Source organism: Conger conger, chromosome 6, assembly GCF_963514075.1.
Source record: "Conger conger chromosome 6, fConCon1.1, whole genome shotgun sequence".
Lineage (NCBI taxonomy): Eukaryota > Metazoa > Chordata > Actinopteri > Anguilliformes > Congridae > Conger > Conger conger.
This window is the reverse complement of record NC_083765.1, coordinates 28,623,374-28,640,809: the sequence shown is the minus strand read 5'-3', so window position 1 is coordinate 28,640,809 and position 17,436 is coordinate 28,623,374. Positions and strand designations below refer to the sequence as shown.

General features: G+C 40.2%; 1 protein-coding gene across 2 annotated transcripts in view; it reads left to right on the top strand.

The window, feature by feature from the left end:
- galntl6 (polypeptide N-acetylgalactosaminyltransferase like 6) overlaps nucleotides 1–17,436 on the top strand; it is a 134,581-nt gene that overhangs the window by 36,557 nt on the left and 80,588 nt on the right. For both annotated transcript variants that reach the window (XM_061246497.1, XM_061246495.1), the window contains exons 3-5: nucleotides 1,949–2,057; nucleotides 6,666–6,804; nucleotides 10,548–10,714. In XM_061246497.1, the coding sequence (XP_061102481.1) occupies nucleotides 1,949–2,057; nucleotides 6,666–6,804; nucleotides 10,548–10,714 (415 nt within the window). The remainder of the gene's footprint in view (nucleotides 1–1,948; nucleotides 2,058–6,665; nucleotides 6,805–10,547; nucleotides 10,715–17,436) is intronic.

Here is a 17,436-nt window from a genome sequence, read left to right as displayed (position 1 = left end):
TGCCACGCTGGTATACAGCTTGTATTGTTTAAACATTAGTAGCTCATACAACTTCATCAAGGTATTTATGCAGTATCTGTTAAGAATGTTCATGTTCAGCTAGCTGCTAGTTAACTGTAAGTATATTTTAATTTAAAAACGTCTGATTCGACTAAAACAATAATCTCACATGAAACAGTTGTTATTTAAGAGATTAATTTGCTTTGCTTTTCTTTGTTTAGTGTTATTTAATGCCATTCCCATTTCACATTATACTGTACTCAAACTTTCTCTGAGAGATATACTAGAAGTTGTGTGGATATGCAGATGAATGACCTCACTTATTGAGCTGCTGTTTCACCATCCGCCTCCCTATTGCTACTGTAACACCATGTGAAGTGAACTGAGAGACCTCCTGTAGTCTCAGTGCTATTCTGGTCACTTGTCACAGGCATATTATAAGGTTTTCTGCATCCTTCTTTGTATAAATGTCTGAGTAATATTGAGTTAATTTGCTTGTATTTGCTGGTACTCTTTTGATCCTAAAATAACTACATTTGCAAGGGATTCTCTCTATCTCTGGTTGGTAGGACCAAGATAATTAAACCCTTCCTCACTCGGCACTCTTAGTTTTATAACAATGAGTGTAATATCACATTTTTCGGCATGAATTCGTATGATTTAAGAAAACTCTTATAACAAGATGGATGAATAAGCTGGCCATTCTACTGCAGTTGCTTCCTTTATAAAATGTAATATTACATTATTGGCATTTGGCAGACGCTCTTATCCAGAGCGACGTACAGTTGATTAGACTAAGCAGGAGACAATCCTCCCCTGGAGCAATGCAGGGTTAAGGGTCTTGCTCAAGGGCCCAACGGCTGTGCGGATTTTATTGTGGCTACACCGGGATTAGAACCACCGACCTTGCCTATCCCAGTCAATTACCTTAACCACTACGCTACAGGCCACCCTATGTATACTATCTCTGTTCTTTGCAGTTGCAGGGTAATGTAAAGGGACTTGGAGGTGGAAAAACCATAGCAACGAGGAACAACAAATATATGAGCAGAGGTCAGCACACATGGGTGGCTCACTATTAATCAAACAATTTAGCATATAGTATATTGTTTTGTACACAAATTATGAACCGGGGCCTGTTCCACAATGCAGAATTACTGAGTTTGCTGGATCACTACACAGTATAACACTTTTTACCATGTTCCAGAGTTTGGGGGTTGCTGGGTTTTACTCAGTGCAGTTATCCAGCTAAATTATCATGCTTTGTGGAATTGGCCTCTGGTCTAGATGCCTGTAATTATGCCTAGGATGGCTGCAAGTTGTGAGCTTAGTGATTTCAAAAGATGGGTGATTCTTGGGCTGCATTTGATTTGATGAGCAGCTGCATCTAAGGTTACGTCAGCATCGTACTCTAAGGGAAAGATGTCATCAAAAAAAGGCAACAGTAGGTGCATACTCCATGGTTGCGATGTCTGTGCATTCTTTTAAAGGTACAATAGGTAATTTCAGACTCCTAACGGTCCAGAGAGGAATTGTAGCCACAAACACCCTCAAACCACAACACTGTTTATCCCTCCCCCTTCTCTGTGAACAGTCAAGCTACAAATCAACTGACAGCAAATTTCAACCTGAGGCAAAAACAGCAGGAGCGGTTGTAGCCCATCATTATTATTAAGAAATTTTACTTTCAGGTTTCCAACTTTTGTTCGTTTCCTGTGGGTAGAATAGTCATGGTGATCCCTCGTGCAATGTGGAAAGACACCGTCCATTCTATTGGTAGACTATGTAAAATATAATTCAGGTCCAATGGAGATGGTGAACAGATTCTCATGCTGGAAGCAGTCACAATGTCATGTGTCAAATCTCTTTCTGCACATTCTGAGACTTCTCCTGGGTCCTGAAGAAGGTGGTAATGATGTATTTGCCTCTTTCTCTCTCTATCTCTCAGGGATTTCAATTAGGCCTGAATGAAGGACACATCTACACCTGGACAGACGGACTGAGAAGGAGAGATTGGCATGATAACGAGAGCATTAGGAGAGATGAGCTGCGAGTTGGTGAGTGAGAGAAATTACTCACTGTCACTGTTTGAAATGGTATGGAAGGATCTGACACAGCACCAAACATACAGATGAACACATCACAGGGGTCTCTTAATTAACCTGTAAGCTAGGCTAACCTCTTGTCTGCAATAACCTATGGACAGTACAGTAAGGTACTGTACCATTTTCTTTCTTTTAGAATTAACGCTGTATATTTGATAAGCTGCATGAAAGAGAATATTACAGACAAATGTACATTGAGTGTTGTGAATAATTCATGTTTCATTGTGGATCTTCATTCTAGTTCAAATCATTGCCGCAGTGTTGGCCATAGTATTAACTATGCAGAGCCTACAGAGGAAAATTGCTCATAGAAGCGAATCTTATATACTTGCCTCTACCATTTCACTTATTTATTAAATTTATTGGGATATTTTTAATTCTCGCCTCACAGCAAGGAGGTCCTGGGTTCTCTCTGTGCGGAGTTTGCATGTTCTCCCCGTGTCTGCGAGGGTTTCCTCCGGGTACTCCGGTTTCCTCCCACAGTCCAAAGACATGCAGGTTAGGCTGATTGGAGAGTCTAAATTGCCCGTAGGTATGAGTGTATGAGTGTGTGAGTGAATGGTGTGTGTGCCCTGTGATGGACTGGTGACTTGTCCAGGGTGTATTCCTGCCTTTCGCCCAATGTATGCTGGGATAGGCTTCAGCCCCTCTGCGACCCTGTTCAGGATAAGCGGGTTAAGATAATGGATGGATGGATGGATTTTAAATTCTATAAAGATGTCTCAGGACATCCACACCATGCCAGAATTAAAATTGGTTAGCCCAAAGTTGGGTCATGTTTGGTTTATATCCATTTTATTTTGGTCAAATATCCACACTGCCATCTTAGTCTGCCCCTCCAGCCTTCAATATTCCCTGTTTCCTTGGCAACAGCACATACAGTAGAAGGCCTTTTTCCCATGCTACTTGTACAACGATATTAAGTGAATCCTTGAGGTTAAATGACTGACTGACACAAATTGCACAAATGGCACCTAAGTATAACATTTTTCTATGGCTTTGAAAATAAATAGCATAATAGAGCAAATAAACCATTCCACCAAATGAATTAATCAACGCAAAATAAATTCTCATATTAAATAGTATTAAACACAAAAGACCATCTGTTTGAATGTCACTTGAAAGCCTACACACAAGATAGTATCCTTTCTATCTGGATTATTATGGTTTCACCCAATGCTTGGTCAAATAGGCTATAACCTTCACACCTAGACATATCATCTCTTGAGTAGTATTGCAAGAATCTTGAGTCAATATTTCATTTGAAATACTTTCAAGTTGGTGCTGAAGAGTACCTGCTGGGAAACGTATCTATTTCACCTGAGGCTGGAGCACCACATGCCAGTTTGCATTTAGCCAGTTTGTGTTCAAATGTCTTCATACCCAGGTATGCATCATAGGAAACATGTAAGCCAGATTCATTTGTTCCATTATAATGGAAGCATCTCTATAAATAATGTAGAATATTTGTCCCTGCATTTAAAAAGTTTCAAAAGTTTTTAAGTGAAAATCACGAAAAATACTATCACATGCATTTTTTAATTAAGCATACCTATCATAATGGCTACAGGTAAGGTGTTACACTGAAGCCAACAGGACTATTCATGTGGTGCAAATCTCCCCCATCACTATAAATTCACTGACACGGTAATTATCTGGCAATATCCTGTATTGAACTGCAATTTACCTATTTGTAAATCCCTTGATTTGGAATTCCCATTGGCAAAGGCAAAGTAGTCCCATCACTGAAATATCTTCCATCAGAGACGGCACTGACTGCTGCTCATTTTTGGCCCTGGCCCAAGCAGTATTGTACAGTATGATGGTGTGGGCAATACCCTGCCAATTGGCACCCTCCATGGAAAATAATCTAATATCTCCCCCTGAGACAAACAGGCCAGCCGACCCTGGCATTGTCAGGATTCCATTCCAGGTCATGCAGCTTGTAATTGCATGCTGCTGTTTTAGCTGGATACCTGCGAGCCCTTATATTTCTTCATTTTATTCTACACACGACATAATCTCTTGAGCGGATGTTCAGGGTCGGAAAAACATAATGTTTTCATTTATTTCTTTCCCATATGGAATTGTGTTCTGAAAGAGTAGTCCCTCGATTATCATGACAATTAGTTATCAATCTATTTGTATCCATAACATATACACTCACTGAGCACTTATTAGGAACACCTGTGCACCTACTTATTCATGCGATGACCTAATCAGCATTATTATTATCTATGCAGTATGTGCTTACAACAACCTGGCTTCAATTCTTAAAAATAAAACTGTAAAATAAAAAATCTACAATCAATCCATCATCATTCATTTTATTATTATTATTATTATTATTATTACTATTATTATTATTATTATTATTTTAATGAATTGTGATATTGCTACTTATGTTTATACATTTAGGCCTTCACAAAATATTCAACAAATGTTTATCTATTAATTGTCCTCCTGTTATGAGTGCTGATATTGGCAGTGCCTCTCCAGGCCAGAAAATTAAGACAGTGTATATTAATCCATCTGTTAAAATCTCAGTGGATTTTGGCCAATCAGCAACCTCCAAATGGTCAACCAATCCCTATTCTGCTCACCTAGCCCAGAGATGAAAATAGCAACCATGGTAAAAATGTGGGGGGAGGGGTGTGTCCTCTGTGTATGTGGGCGGGGATGCTACGGTCGGCAATTTCATACATTATACATGGTTTACTGTACTGTTGAATGAGGGCCAGATTCAAGATGATGAATGTGATGTGAAGAAACTGTTGATAAGTGTGCATATTGGAAAATTACATGTTGAATTGAGGCATCAAACAGGATGAATGCTATTCCGTCAATGCCTGCAGTTTAAATATGTCTCATTATTTATCATTGTGAAAGGCTAAAGTAATAGATTCATCAAAAACATACTGTAACCAGCTCTATCCACTGCCTTTAGCAGCAATGTGTACGCGCTCACAGTGTGTATGTGAACAGCAGTCTGCAGAAAAAATGTTGAATACTTAATTCATATCTAAATATGTTTGCTGCTTCTGTTGCCATATAAACATTTAAAACAAAGCGGATTTATTTTTATTTTTATTTTTTTGGAAATGTTCCGTTCTTCACAGATCAGAAAATGAAGAGAATCATCTATGAGCGTCACAGTTTTCATCTGAATGGTTTTCAGATTCAGACACAATAAAAGCTGTCAAAGCAAATTAATGGGGCATTTATGAAGGGAAGCCTGGTTTTATGGGTAACAGCTGTGACACACATTTCCCACAAATATAAGGCATATTTCCGAATGGGAGAGTTGCATCGTTCTTTCATAAGTTCCCTTCTATTCCTCTCATTCAGAACAATCAATAATATTAACGCATAAAGAAACAGGAAAGAAAGATTCTGAAATGAAATGTCTTTTGCAATAGCTAATGCACTGTTTCTACTAAATATGACAAGAAGGGGAGGCTGAGTCATTTAAAACGGTTTATTAAATTGGTTTTTAGTTGAGAAATGAATATCAAATTACCTAAAACAAATAAATCCAGCTTCTACTTTAGACATGGAAGTTTCAAATAAAATTATTCACAAGGATGCTACTTGGGTGTGTTTGGCAACTGAAGAGAAAGTGATTTCCTTTTAGCTGTTGGACTGGATTGACCGTGATTTGGAAGAGCATCCCATACTTCAATCTCTGGCATGATCTCCTCATGCACTTAAACTTTGACCACTGGTGTGAAGGCCTCAAATATATTGCTTTCACATACACAGGAGATCACCAGAATGAGGGCTTCAGTGTCTTAGAGATATACAGGAGATGTCCAGTGCTTCTCATTAATATATACCAAAAACACATTCCTCAGCGATAAACATTTTGAGAGCTCTAATATTGGTCATTACTCAAGATTTTAAGTAATTCCCAGAGATACATTAGAGTCAGTACAGTATAGAGTCCAGTATATTATATTCTCCAGTTTAATCCTTGTTTTCAAATGGAAAAACCCTAAGTTATTATATTTGAATTTGATCCATGGATTTTTAATAAACAGTTTAAAATAACTCTGCCTCTCCTTCCTGTCATATTTATTAGAAACAGTGCATTAGCTATTGAAAAAGACATTTCATTTGAGAATCTTTCTGTCCTGTTTCTTTATGCGTTAATATTATTGACTGTTCTGAATGAGAGGAATAGAAGGGAACTTATGATGAAAGAACGATGCAGCTCTCCCATTCGGAAATATGCGTAAAATATTGAATTGTCGTCAATTAAATATGGCATGCATGCGCCATAAAAAAACCTGCAACTGTAACCAAATAAATACTATGAAAAAAGTTTTCTTTACCATCGGCATATTAGTTTGTTTCTTACTTTCATTTACAGTAACTGTGGTTGTGTGTCCAATATGTAATATTATGAATGATAAGGAGAAATAGACTTAAGTATATTTTACTGTGAAGGGAACAGTGGGATGGTACATTTGTTCCTGCAGGAAATCCTATTGAAGGTAAAGGGGAACCCCGTTTCCCCCTTGTAGCCATGTAGACTATCATGTCCTGCTTATTGTTTAGGTAAAGGGGAGCAGGGGAAACCATACCCACTGGCAGAGGATGAATGTGATGACTCTATGTACAAGGAGAACGGTTTCAACATCTATGTCAGCAACAACATCGCCTTGGACCGCTCTCTTCCAGACATAAGGCATCCAAAGTAAGTCAGCCATTCTGTGCCCACTTTGTGCTATTGTCTCCAAAGACAGTGTGGTTCTACCTCTGTAGATTTCAATGGACAGGAGGACCCTGAATGTCAAATAAGTTTTGTGGCATTAATAACTGGGCACACATCTGAGATTTATGAGGAGATATACTGTATAACTACTCAAAATGTAAAACTTGATTGCATGAGCACAAGAGGTCTTTGTGCAGGAGGAGGACTAGCAAAGGACAATGTGAGGGGAGCTCTATATCGATCAACACTGAGTAGGATGCGGTTGATTTTCACCCAGGCTTGTTGTACTGCTGCTGGGTGATTAAGCGAATTGTATGGACATTTCAAATGAGGCCTATGACTGATTGCTTTGCAGTTAAGTTGAAAAGATTAAGCTATCAAGTGAAAATAGCTACACACCGTTATGTTCACAGGCTCATAATGGCTGTATACTGACCCTAAATCTGACCCATAAAATGTTGCATGTGTATCTCATGCTGTTTATGTATAGAGCCCTGGAAATGCAAGGCCTTTATATGTCTGTTCCTAGCAATCTGAATCTGCTGTCAGTCATTTCCACCTGTATATTGGCCTGTGAAGCCTTTCTTCCAGCGGGCCTGGGAGGCCGTAGAGAGCCTGTATAAGATGAGGGGTTCAGCCCATTGACCCTTGCTCCATTCAGATCCTCAGCTCATGGGTGAATATTTGCTCTGGCCTATTAAATGCCTGTCCCTGGAAATGTCAGGCTCTTTGTGGGTGAATGTACTGGGTGAAAGGCAATGGCAGAGCTTTTGTTAGCATTCTGCAAGGAGGGGTTTATGCTGTACCAGTTTTAGTGTGTGCCCGCTGTTCCTTACACAGCAGGGGGTGTACATGAGCACACTTGTACACAGCTCACAAATGAGATATCCCAAGGTGGGATTGAAGATGACACATTTAATGGAAGGGCTGTCTCCATGGGTGGGATGGGGCTGGGGGGAATGTTTTAAAAGGGAAAAACCTGAAATATTCTGTCTTTGCATGCCTTCTTTGTTTTTACTGGCTGGCACTGAATCATCCTCAGTATGACTCTTGTTTATCAAGGGTAAATAAAGGTTATTGAGGTTCTGATAAACAGAATGGAATAATAAGCATGTGGTTTTTGGTTATAGTAGCCATCAGAATTACCTCAAGTCCAGTATACCATACAGTATATGTTTGAAATGGAACATTAGACTAATGTAAGGTTGACTGTAAAGTTTTTCTCTGTGATTGACTTTGCTCTTTATGACCTGCTCTTGCCTCGTTGTGCTCTGGTTCTATGGTGGTGCATGCTAAACAGCCTTATGCCACAGCAGTGGTCTTGTGTAGGCAGTTACACAAATTGTAATTGTTGGCACTTTATGAGGTTCATGCATTGCGCCATGTTTGTTTCTTTGACTATAACTGAATTATACATCTCATTTATGAGCTTTTGTGCATGACATTGATACCAGTAAAAAAAAAAATGCTCCATATTGGAATGACTGTAGGAATAATGTATTTTTTATCCTGGAACTGTAAAGCAAACCAAATTCATTCAGTTGTGCATGAGTCACTGGATAAGAAGGGGCTGTTGGGTGGCTCATTCTCTTAAGGTACGGCTTGTGTGGGTGGACTCCACGGTCTGCTGTTTATCCAGGATATGCCTGCATGAAGCATAATTGGTAGTAGCATCAACCAGAGAGGTAGGGATTCTGGTGGCCAGGATCACCGCACCTCATCGCTTGCCAGTAACCCCAGTGCTGCTTATTTAGATACCCACAGCTGGCTTGTGAATGCTGCGCATTGTGTTTTCCTCTGACTCATGTCTGTGCAAGATGCAGTGTATGATAGGAAGACATGCAGATTAGGCTTCTTGCGGGGGCATTAACAGGGTGTTGCTGTAAATGAGTATGTGTGCTCAGTCACTCTACCCTGTATAAATAAAGGTTAATAATAAGTAATGGTTGGTGTTAAAAAGAAGCAGCAATCTGATATTGCATTTTTCCGTGGAGAGCGAGTGACAGTCTGCACTCTCCTGAATTTACATTGTAGATTTCAGCAGTTGTCAGTGTGGCTTTGTGAATATGACTGAGCATTCCAATTTGGTAGGAAAATGGGGAAAACTCCTTTGAACTCCTTGCAAAACTAGACACCCTATTCTCAGGTATGTGGCATGGAAGCTCTCACCGGAGTTTAGACACAGTACCATACTGGGTTCAGGGTGACTGAACTGCACACTGAAAGCATAAACTATGTGCAGTAAATTCCACATGGTCCAGTATGTTATGGTAAGTGGTGTGATATTGTGAGCTGAAAAGGTTCTGAGACCTTTTATTTTGACAGAAATTAGTTCATAAATTTGTTGTTTATAGTGCACTAAGTATACAGCAAGTGTGAAGTTTTATAATAAAATACTGTTTAAAAACATGATAAAATGCTCCATTTAAAAGCCCATTTACTTTGGAATCTTTGAAGCTTAATAGCTCACAACTACTCAGAACACAGATAGAACCTTCTAATACTCATTATATAATGCATTTACCATTTGCCCGTGTAGCATAATGTTGAGTGTGATATTAACAGTGAAAGCATACTTCTGTCTCAAATATAATATATTTAGTCCCTGTTGAGCTCATAAACTGGTAGTTGAATTAACTCTGTCCATTAAACAATGCATATTTTAAAAGGGTCAATGTTTGAGAATTATTCACTCAGTGTCACTGCCTGCCAGTGTTACTAATTACACTATCCACTATGATATGGATGTGATTGCAGGCTGAAGAAGAAATAAATTGTAACCTTGATAAACATAGTGAATATCCTGTGAGCCAGAATGTGAGAGTTATTATCATCTATCTCCAGAGTTTCTGTTGAATGACTTGGTGATGCTATAAAGTATAGTCTATAAATTATTCCAGTGCCCCACTTTCTCACCGCATCTTAAGAATAATGCCTGTCTATTCTTCTTTGAGTGAAAGACACTAGTTCAATTCCTTAGTTTTCTTCCATGGTAGACGTTAATAAAGACTTGTGCCATAAGTGTTGTTTGGTAATTACTATGCTAGTCACGGCCCTTTTTCTCAGCTGTGTTTCATAATGTGAAATTATCCTGCAGACCACCGTCTGTTTCAGAGGCTGGCGTGCATCCAGACAAAATGACTACTCTGAGCGCAGATGTTGCAGCTGTTGTATTTTGTATTAGTGCAATAGTGAGAGTACCTTAAAGCATGGCTTTTACAAAACAATCATTCAGACGTGAGTGATAAATTAGGACAGCTTGACGAGTTTGTTGCTGGGGTAAATTACAGACTGGCACAGGTCAGTGCAACTTCAACTGCCAGTTTCATTCCTGCACAAGTGCAATTACTGTAGCATGCCAGTTTATGTGTTTTTCAGTGCCTTTCTGAAATAATGATATGTTCTGAACATGGTATACTGAATTGTAAATTATCAACTGGAGAATAAAAAAACAAGTTTGAGAACAGCTTTGTATTCAGCTTTGTAAATTTCAGGATGTGAGGATCTGTTGTTCTTTTCCAGGTTCATGTCTGTAGTTTTGAAGCAGGTGACATGACTGACCACTCACACTTTGGATCTGAAAGTCCCTTTCAGATATGAGAGGGAGAAAGTGCTACTCAATAACTATATCACAGCCTTGTTCTTTTCCTCTGTTTTAACAGTGCGGTTTCAGTTTCCATGACAGACTGTGCCTACTAATCACCGCTCTGCTCCTTCCCCCTCAGTTGCAGGCAGAAGCTGTATTTGGAGAATCTGCCAAACACCAGTATAATAATTCCCTTCCACAATGAGGGCTGGTCTACCCTGCTGCGGACTGTTCACAGCATCTCCCACCGCACGCCTGACCACCTCATTGCAGAGATCATCCTTGTAGACGACTTCAGTGACAGAGGTAGGCAATGCTTGAGTTTTCTGTTTCATGTATCCAGATTTCCTTCTGTGTGCTGTTCCAAGAGAAGTGGGTATCTGCGTTACCTTGGCCTCCATCAAAGCAGGTGATTTCTCACTGTTTCTGAAACCCCAGCCCCATAAATTGAGTGATCCTTCCCCTCACTGTTCCTGGATTAGTCGGTACATGCATTGCCCAGCTCCCTGACTCTCTTTTTTGTTCCCCCCTTTACCCTGTGGCTTGCTGTACATGATGCTCAGGTCTTCTGCTAGTCCCTGTGCTGATTCTCATCTCGCACCATCTCACTTCTGTTTGGTGACTTCTGTCGATGTACGCTTGTATGACCCTGCCCCCTAGCTCTACCATTTTAGTTATTGTCACCCCAGCATTTACCGTATGGCTTATTGCAGATAATGCTTAGGTCACCTGCTAGTTCCTGTGCTGATTCTCAGTCTCATCTCACAGCTTCTCACTTCTAATCAGTTACTCGGGAACACCATACAGCACCATTTACGAGCATTCACTGGCCCGGCCTTGGCCAGATGGGGTCTATTCTTTGTCTCCTCCCCCAAAAGGCTGGGATGGATCTCAGTGGAATCACAAGCCACTGACCCCAGAGCGACAGACAGTCTCCATCCACCTGCTGCCCATACAGACAGTAGCTCCAATTACGCATGCTTTTGTATCTGTATGTCTTTATCCCCTGTTTTCACTGGCTGCTTTAGAGCCCCATGCCTAGGTTGGAGAACCTCCTGTGGCTGAATTACTGCCTTTTCCTTGCACCAAGAAGCCATTACAGATGGATTAATGGTGTCATGTTACATGACTAGGATCAGTGGGAATTGATATGATTACAAGAAGCTGTGGGGGGTGAGCAGCTAAGAGAAACCACAGGGGAAAAACAAGATTTATTCTCAAAGTGAAGTCATGCTGGATATGTGTTACTGGTTTTCTTGGTTCCTCTGGGAGTGTAGTTTGGAAAAGAGATGGCAGGTTCAGTGGAGGACATCTGTTTGCACTGGGCTCCCATTGAGAGACGATAACACCATATGATGCACAACCTCAAGATGGTCATGTGATGTCTGGGAGTGCCACCAGATGGTCACAGCTGGTGCCGTACAGACAAAATGAATCGGTTAACCAAAGCGTCAAGTCTCTGTGAGAGGAACCTGTGTTTGTGTGTGTTCGTTTGTGTGCCTGTGTGTGTGTCTCCATGTCATTGGCCGTCTTTTCAAGGTGGACCGTGGACTTGCTGCTTTAAATAGCGCTCTCTGTGCCACCGTATGCTATCAGGACCATATGCTATCTGTAGAGGAATAACATCCCTCACATGTCAGTTCTAGGGTTTTCTCAGCTTTGACAGATTCCACTGATTGCTGCAGAGCAGGTGCATTGTGTCACATAGAACAGTGCCAGCTTTGCCGTAAAAACAGCTTTTTGCTGATGAATAAGAGGCAAATTGTCAGTAAATGTTATGATTATTCCCTCAGTTAATCCAAGTTTTATATAATTTTCAGCTGAGCAGTAGTTGGGAAAATCAGACTGGGGTTGATTGAGCTTGTTACCAGGCAGTTACTGGTGGAATCCTTGATGGAACACTGCCTTGTCAGAGTTTAAGTATGGTAAGCTACAGTATGTAATATAACCACATTAAGGATGATGATTTAAAACTACCTGGTTTGGAAGTGAGGTGAACAATGATCTCAGAGATTAATTTGGTCCTGTTAGTGTAACTTCAGTAAGTCTCGCCTCGGTGCTCCAAACATCTATCACATCACTTCATCTATTGTTTAGTATTGGAGCAAAGAATGGCACATGACTAAAAAACTCCAATCAGACCAGTGGTGCTATGTGGCACTACATGGCGGCCTGTTGCGTACTGGTTAAGGTACATCACTGGGACACGCAAGGTTGGTGGTTCGATCACCGGTGTAGCCACAGTAAGATCCGCACAGCCGTTGGGCCCTTGAGCAAGGCCCTTAGCCCTTCATTGCTCCAGGGGAGGATTGTCTCCTGCTTAGTCTAATCAACTGTCGCTCTGGATAAGAGCATCTGCCAAATGCCATTAATGTAATGTAATGTGTTTGTTATTTCAAACATGCTCTACTTTGTAAATGATAGTGTTCTTTTTTCTTTGTGATGAATAGGCACTCCAGAATGTATCGGACAATTGTGAGGCTTTTTGATCACATTTTTGTTCTGCATGATAGACAGGCTCACCTCTTGCCAAATTCACTAATGTTTGTTAGCTTTTTCTTACAGTGGATTTTTTTTCAGAAATCTTTTTTTGAACTGAAGCATGAGATGGCAATGAGTTGAAATATTCTTAGTGAACCAGGACACTGTTGATGTGGATGACATTCATGTTGGACAGATTTTCAAATTCAGACCAGCTTCCGCTGAAGAAAATAATACATAAAAGTTTATTAATGTAAATGATGTGAAAGTGTACTTTAATACACTTCCTTGTATTTAAAAAGTGTACTCCAGGCAAGCTTTTATAAACTTCATACTCTAAGGCAGGGGTGTCCAATCTTATCCTAAAAGGGCCGGCGTGGGTGCAGGTTTTTGTTTTAACCCAGCAGTAACACACCTGATTATACTAATGAACTAATCGTGGTCTTTAATCAAGACCTAGATGAGTAGAATCAGCTGTCTTAGTCCTGTGCTAAAACAACAACCTGCACACACACCGGCCCTTTCTGGATAAGATTGGACACCCCTGCTCTAAGGTATGTTTCTAATGTATAGCCTATGCTCTTCGTTATCCATAATTATAGATAATACAGAAGAATCGCACTGGCAATAAAGCAGACTGAAAATTAGGAGTCAGTATATCAACTTGTCTGTTGAAAACAGCTATACTCTATGAGATGGTATGTTTACTGTGACCTTGGTATCTTCATCTTCCTCTAATGTGGCCTCTTATGCATTGATGTAAAAATAATACAATTAAATAAAAAAGTTCTGTCCATTCACCTCATCCAGGTGAAGCGAGGGATTGACCTTCATCATTAATAATGCTCATGAGCCTGAGAGACCGGCTGAGTCAGGGCTGGCATACACAGCATCAGAGGGAGACAAAGCTCTAAAGTGATGAGTGACAGCCTGAAACAGCCTCATTACAGCGCAGCCCAGCAGAGACCCTGGGAGCCCAGATCTGTCACTCACGCTCCCGTGATGGGATATGCACAGTGCCTCTCATCGCTCTACTGTAGGAGGGAACTGACTGACAGGGTCGTATTGCATCAACCCCACAATACTGACAAAAGCCAATGAACACAAAATAGAAATATAATAGAATGATAATGAAATTCAAGACTCGAGGTATTCAAATATTAACTTTGGAAGTTTCTAGAACTTTGATGGATGTATCTGACTGGATGTATTCAACACGTGTATGGTTTTGCATGTTCCTTTTTAGAATGGTGCAAGACACTGAAATTCCTACTCAGAAACTCAGAATATATGTGTGGATTTTGATGTATGTTTACAGTCATTATCCTGCTGGTTAATCTACCTACGACCAAGTCTCAGCTTCATAGCAGATGCAACCAGATTTTCTGACAAAATGTCTTGGTACCTTGTTTAATTCAGTGTGCCATTGCTCTGATATCTTGCCCCTGGACCACTGGCAGCAAAACATCTTCAAAACATCAATTACTCTCCTTGTATGCATTCAATTTTGCCGCCAAACATGTTGATGGTGTGTATGGCCAAAATTTGGTTTCATCTGATCATAGCACTATCTTCCAGTCATAATTCCAATGATGTTTGGCAAACTCCAGATTCACGGTTTTGTTTTTTGTGCTCAGTAAGGGCTGTCTTTGTGCCACCCTGTGCCATTTTATGTTCTTTTTGAGACTTGATGACCCCAAAGTGCAACCAATCTCTGCAATTCTTCAACTGCGATCCTTGGGTTACTTATGTCCTCTCTCACCATCTTCCTTACCGTCCATGGGGATAATATGTACTTGTGTCCCCTTTCTGGCAAGTTTGCAACCATTCTATATGTTTTACGCCTATTTATTGTTGCCCTTACAGTGCTAAGTGGTATGTTTAACTGTTTATGTATTGTTTTGTACACATTACCTGACTTCAAATACCATCTGTGTATTCTGAATTGACAGTTCCTTGGCTTTTCTCATTGACAAAGGGACTCTGGTGAAGCAGCAAGTGATGACACAATAAAGTTTCTTTAGACTATGCCTAACTATATTAAGTTAAATTCTATTGCCAATTTCACTTTGTTTGATTTTATTTACAATAATTGTTAAGGGTACCATTTTGGCACCTGTGGTTTTCTGTAAAAATAAATAAATAAATTACTAAATATAAAAACATTCAAACACGAGAGTAAATGTATTGAAATTGAAGTATGTCGTTTTCCCATATGTTTGAAGATTATCCATATTGGTTATTATAAGCAGCCTTTTTTCTTCATTTTTATTAAGGATGACAATAATTCTGGAGCCTACTGTATGTGTGAATGTGTTCCAGTAAATAAAATATATAGCATTGAATGTGTTGCCTACAGCTTAGTTGGAACACATTAGGTTTGAGCCAGTCAATTTAAAAAGGCGCCATATGGTTTCAAAATGAATCATTTTTTGGCAAGAAAAATAACCATTGGCATTGATTTTCAGGTTTAAGAATGATAACAGAAATTCATAGCTTACATTATTTCTTGATTTTATTATGTAATGCAGTATCCAAATTCTAGTATACCATATCAGTAATGAAATACATGCTATTCATCAGTTTTGTGTTGTAGTTTTTTAATAGTTTACTCAAATTATGACCCATTTTTATATCTTCATCGCTGTAGAAGAAAATGGTACCAACACATGTGTCATTGAGGTATCACATCTCTCAGATATCACATATCTCATAAAGGTAGTACCAAGGTATGACTGTGAGCTGATGACTGTCCCTGGTTGGGTACAATGTTAGGCTCTTACACTGAGGTATGACTGTGAGCTGATGACTGTCCCTGGTTGGGTACAAGGTTAGGCTCTTACACTGAGGTATGACTGTGAGCTGATGGATACTCTGTTCCTGTGCATTTCACATTTACCCTGCTGTCCCCAAGGTTGTATCTACCTGCAGATGGTGTCACACACTTCAGCCCCTGGTCCCTGGCCCCTACGGTGCGTGGATGTGAACATTAGTCTGCACTCAGTCACTGTGACAAGACATTAATTTGCACTGCTGTCCTGCAGACTCCAGCAGCCTCTCCCAGCAGTAAAGAACCTCTAAATGAGCCTGGAACCGTTCCGCTGTGCGCCCCTTTGCTGTGACCTTTTTAAAAGTCACAAAGGACCCCACTGTGCCGTTGGCCTGGCCCGGTCATGGTTACCTAGCGAGTGAGTGACATAAAGGTTGAGTTCAGTGACAGCTGGGAAACCCACTATACCCTGCCCCCCAGGTGGTGCTGTACAGGCAGCAAGAAGTTCAACCAACCATCCTCCACTGGGACCTGGGTAATTCAGTCCTATCTAAACTACTGTAGATTACCCTTTTCAGTATTTTTGGGTGTTTCACTTTGTTGTTTTTGTAATTCCTCTAATGTGCAGATACATTGCTGATTACGAAAAAACAAAAACAGAAATTAATAGAATCTGTGAATTTACGTTTTTCATGACATAAATTATTTGTTTTAAGTCAACAAGTTCAGAAGCAAATCAAGACTTACGTTTTCATCTGCCATTTCTATTTTTGAGTTCATTTTTCTTGTCAGTTCATTAATTTATTATTTATTTAGAATAATTTAAGTCTTCGTAACAAGTGGAATTGCAATCGGATTTTAAACACCACACACGGAAAGAATTCTAAATAGTGAATTTGTTTGGGCGGCACGGATGGTGCAGTGGGTAGCATTGCCGCCTCACAGCAAGGAGGTCCTGGGTTCAAATCCCCGTCGGCCGGGGCCTCTCTGTGCAGAGTTTGCATGTTCTCCCCGGTACTCCGGTTTTCTCCCACAGTCCAAGGACATGCAGGTTAGGCTGATTGGAGAGTCTAAATTGCCCGTGGGTATGAGTGTGTGAGTGAATGGTGTGTGTGCCCTGTAATGGACTGGCGACTTGTCCTGCCTTTCGCCCAATGTATGCTGCGATAGGCTCCAGCCCCCCTGTGACCCTGTTCAGGATGAGCGGGTTAGGATAATTAATTAATTAATTAATTAATTAATTTGTATGTGTACTCACTCATAACAAAAAATTGACTTAGAACCTTAGAATTTTCATGTCACAAAATTGGTCTCCTGATCGTGTTTCAGATTCCATGGGGTTGTCTGGAGACACTACATATAACTCCAGATTGAGTGAGCTTGTGACTTTTATCTACACATAATGAAGAATTATAAAGCAGAACCTCCTACCTTATAATGCACGTCGCCTGTTAAACATGCAAAGACTGTGCCCTCCCCATTTCCTGTGGATATCTCTCAGTTCACAGACAGCAGGGAATTCATATTCAGCTGAAAGGCTCTGTAATTAAAGATAGGATAATTGGGATAATCCTCCTACCTCCATAAGGAGCATTAACACATGCAGAAAAGGATGCTTAGTTTTTTGAGAGGAAGTCTTGAAGAAATGAAAAAATACTGTTTGACAAAGGCACACATGCATGTATGTATTGCTTTTCCAAACACTAGCGATCTGCTGTTGAGAAAATAGAACCGCTTGCCCTTCCAGGAATTAAAATAGGTACCCTTAATTAATATG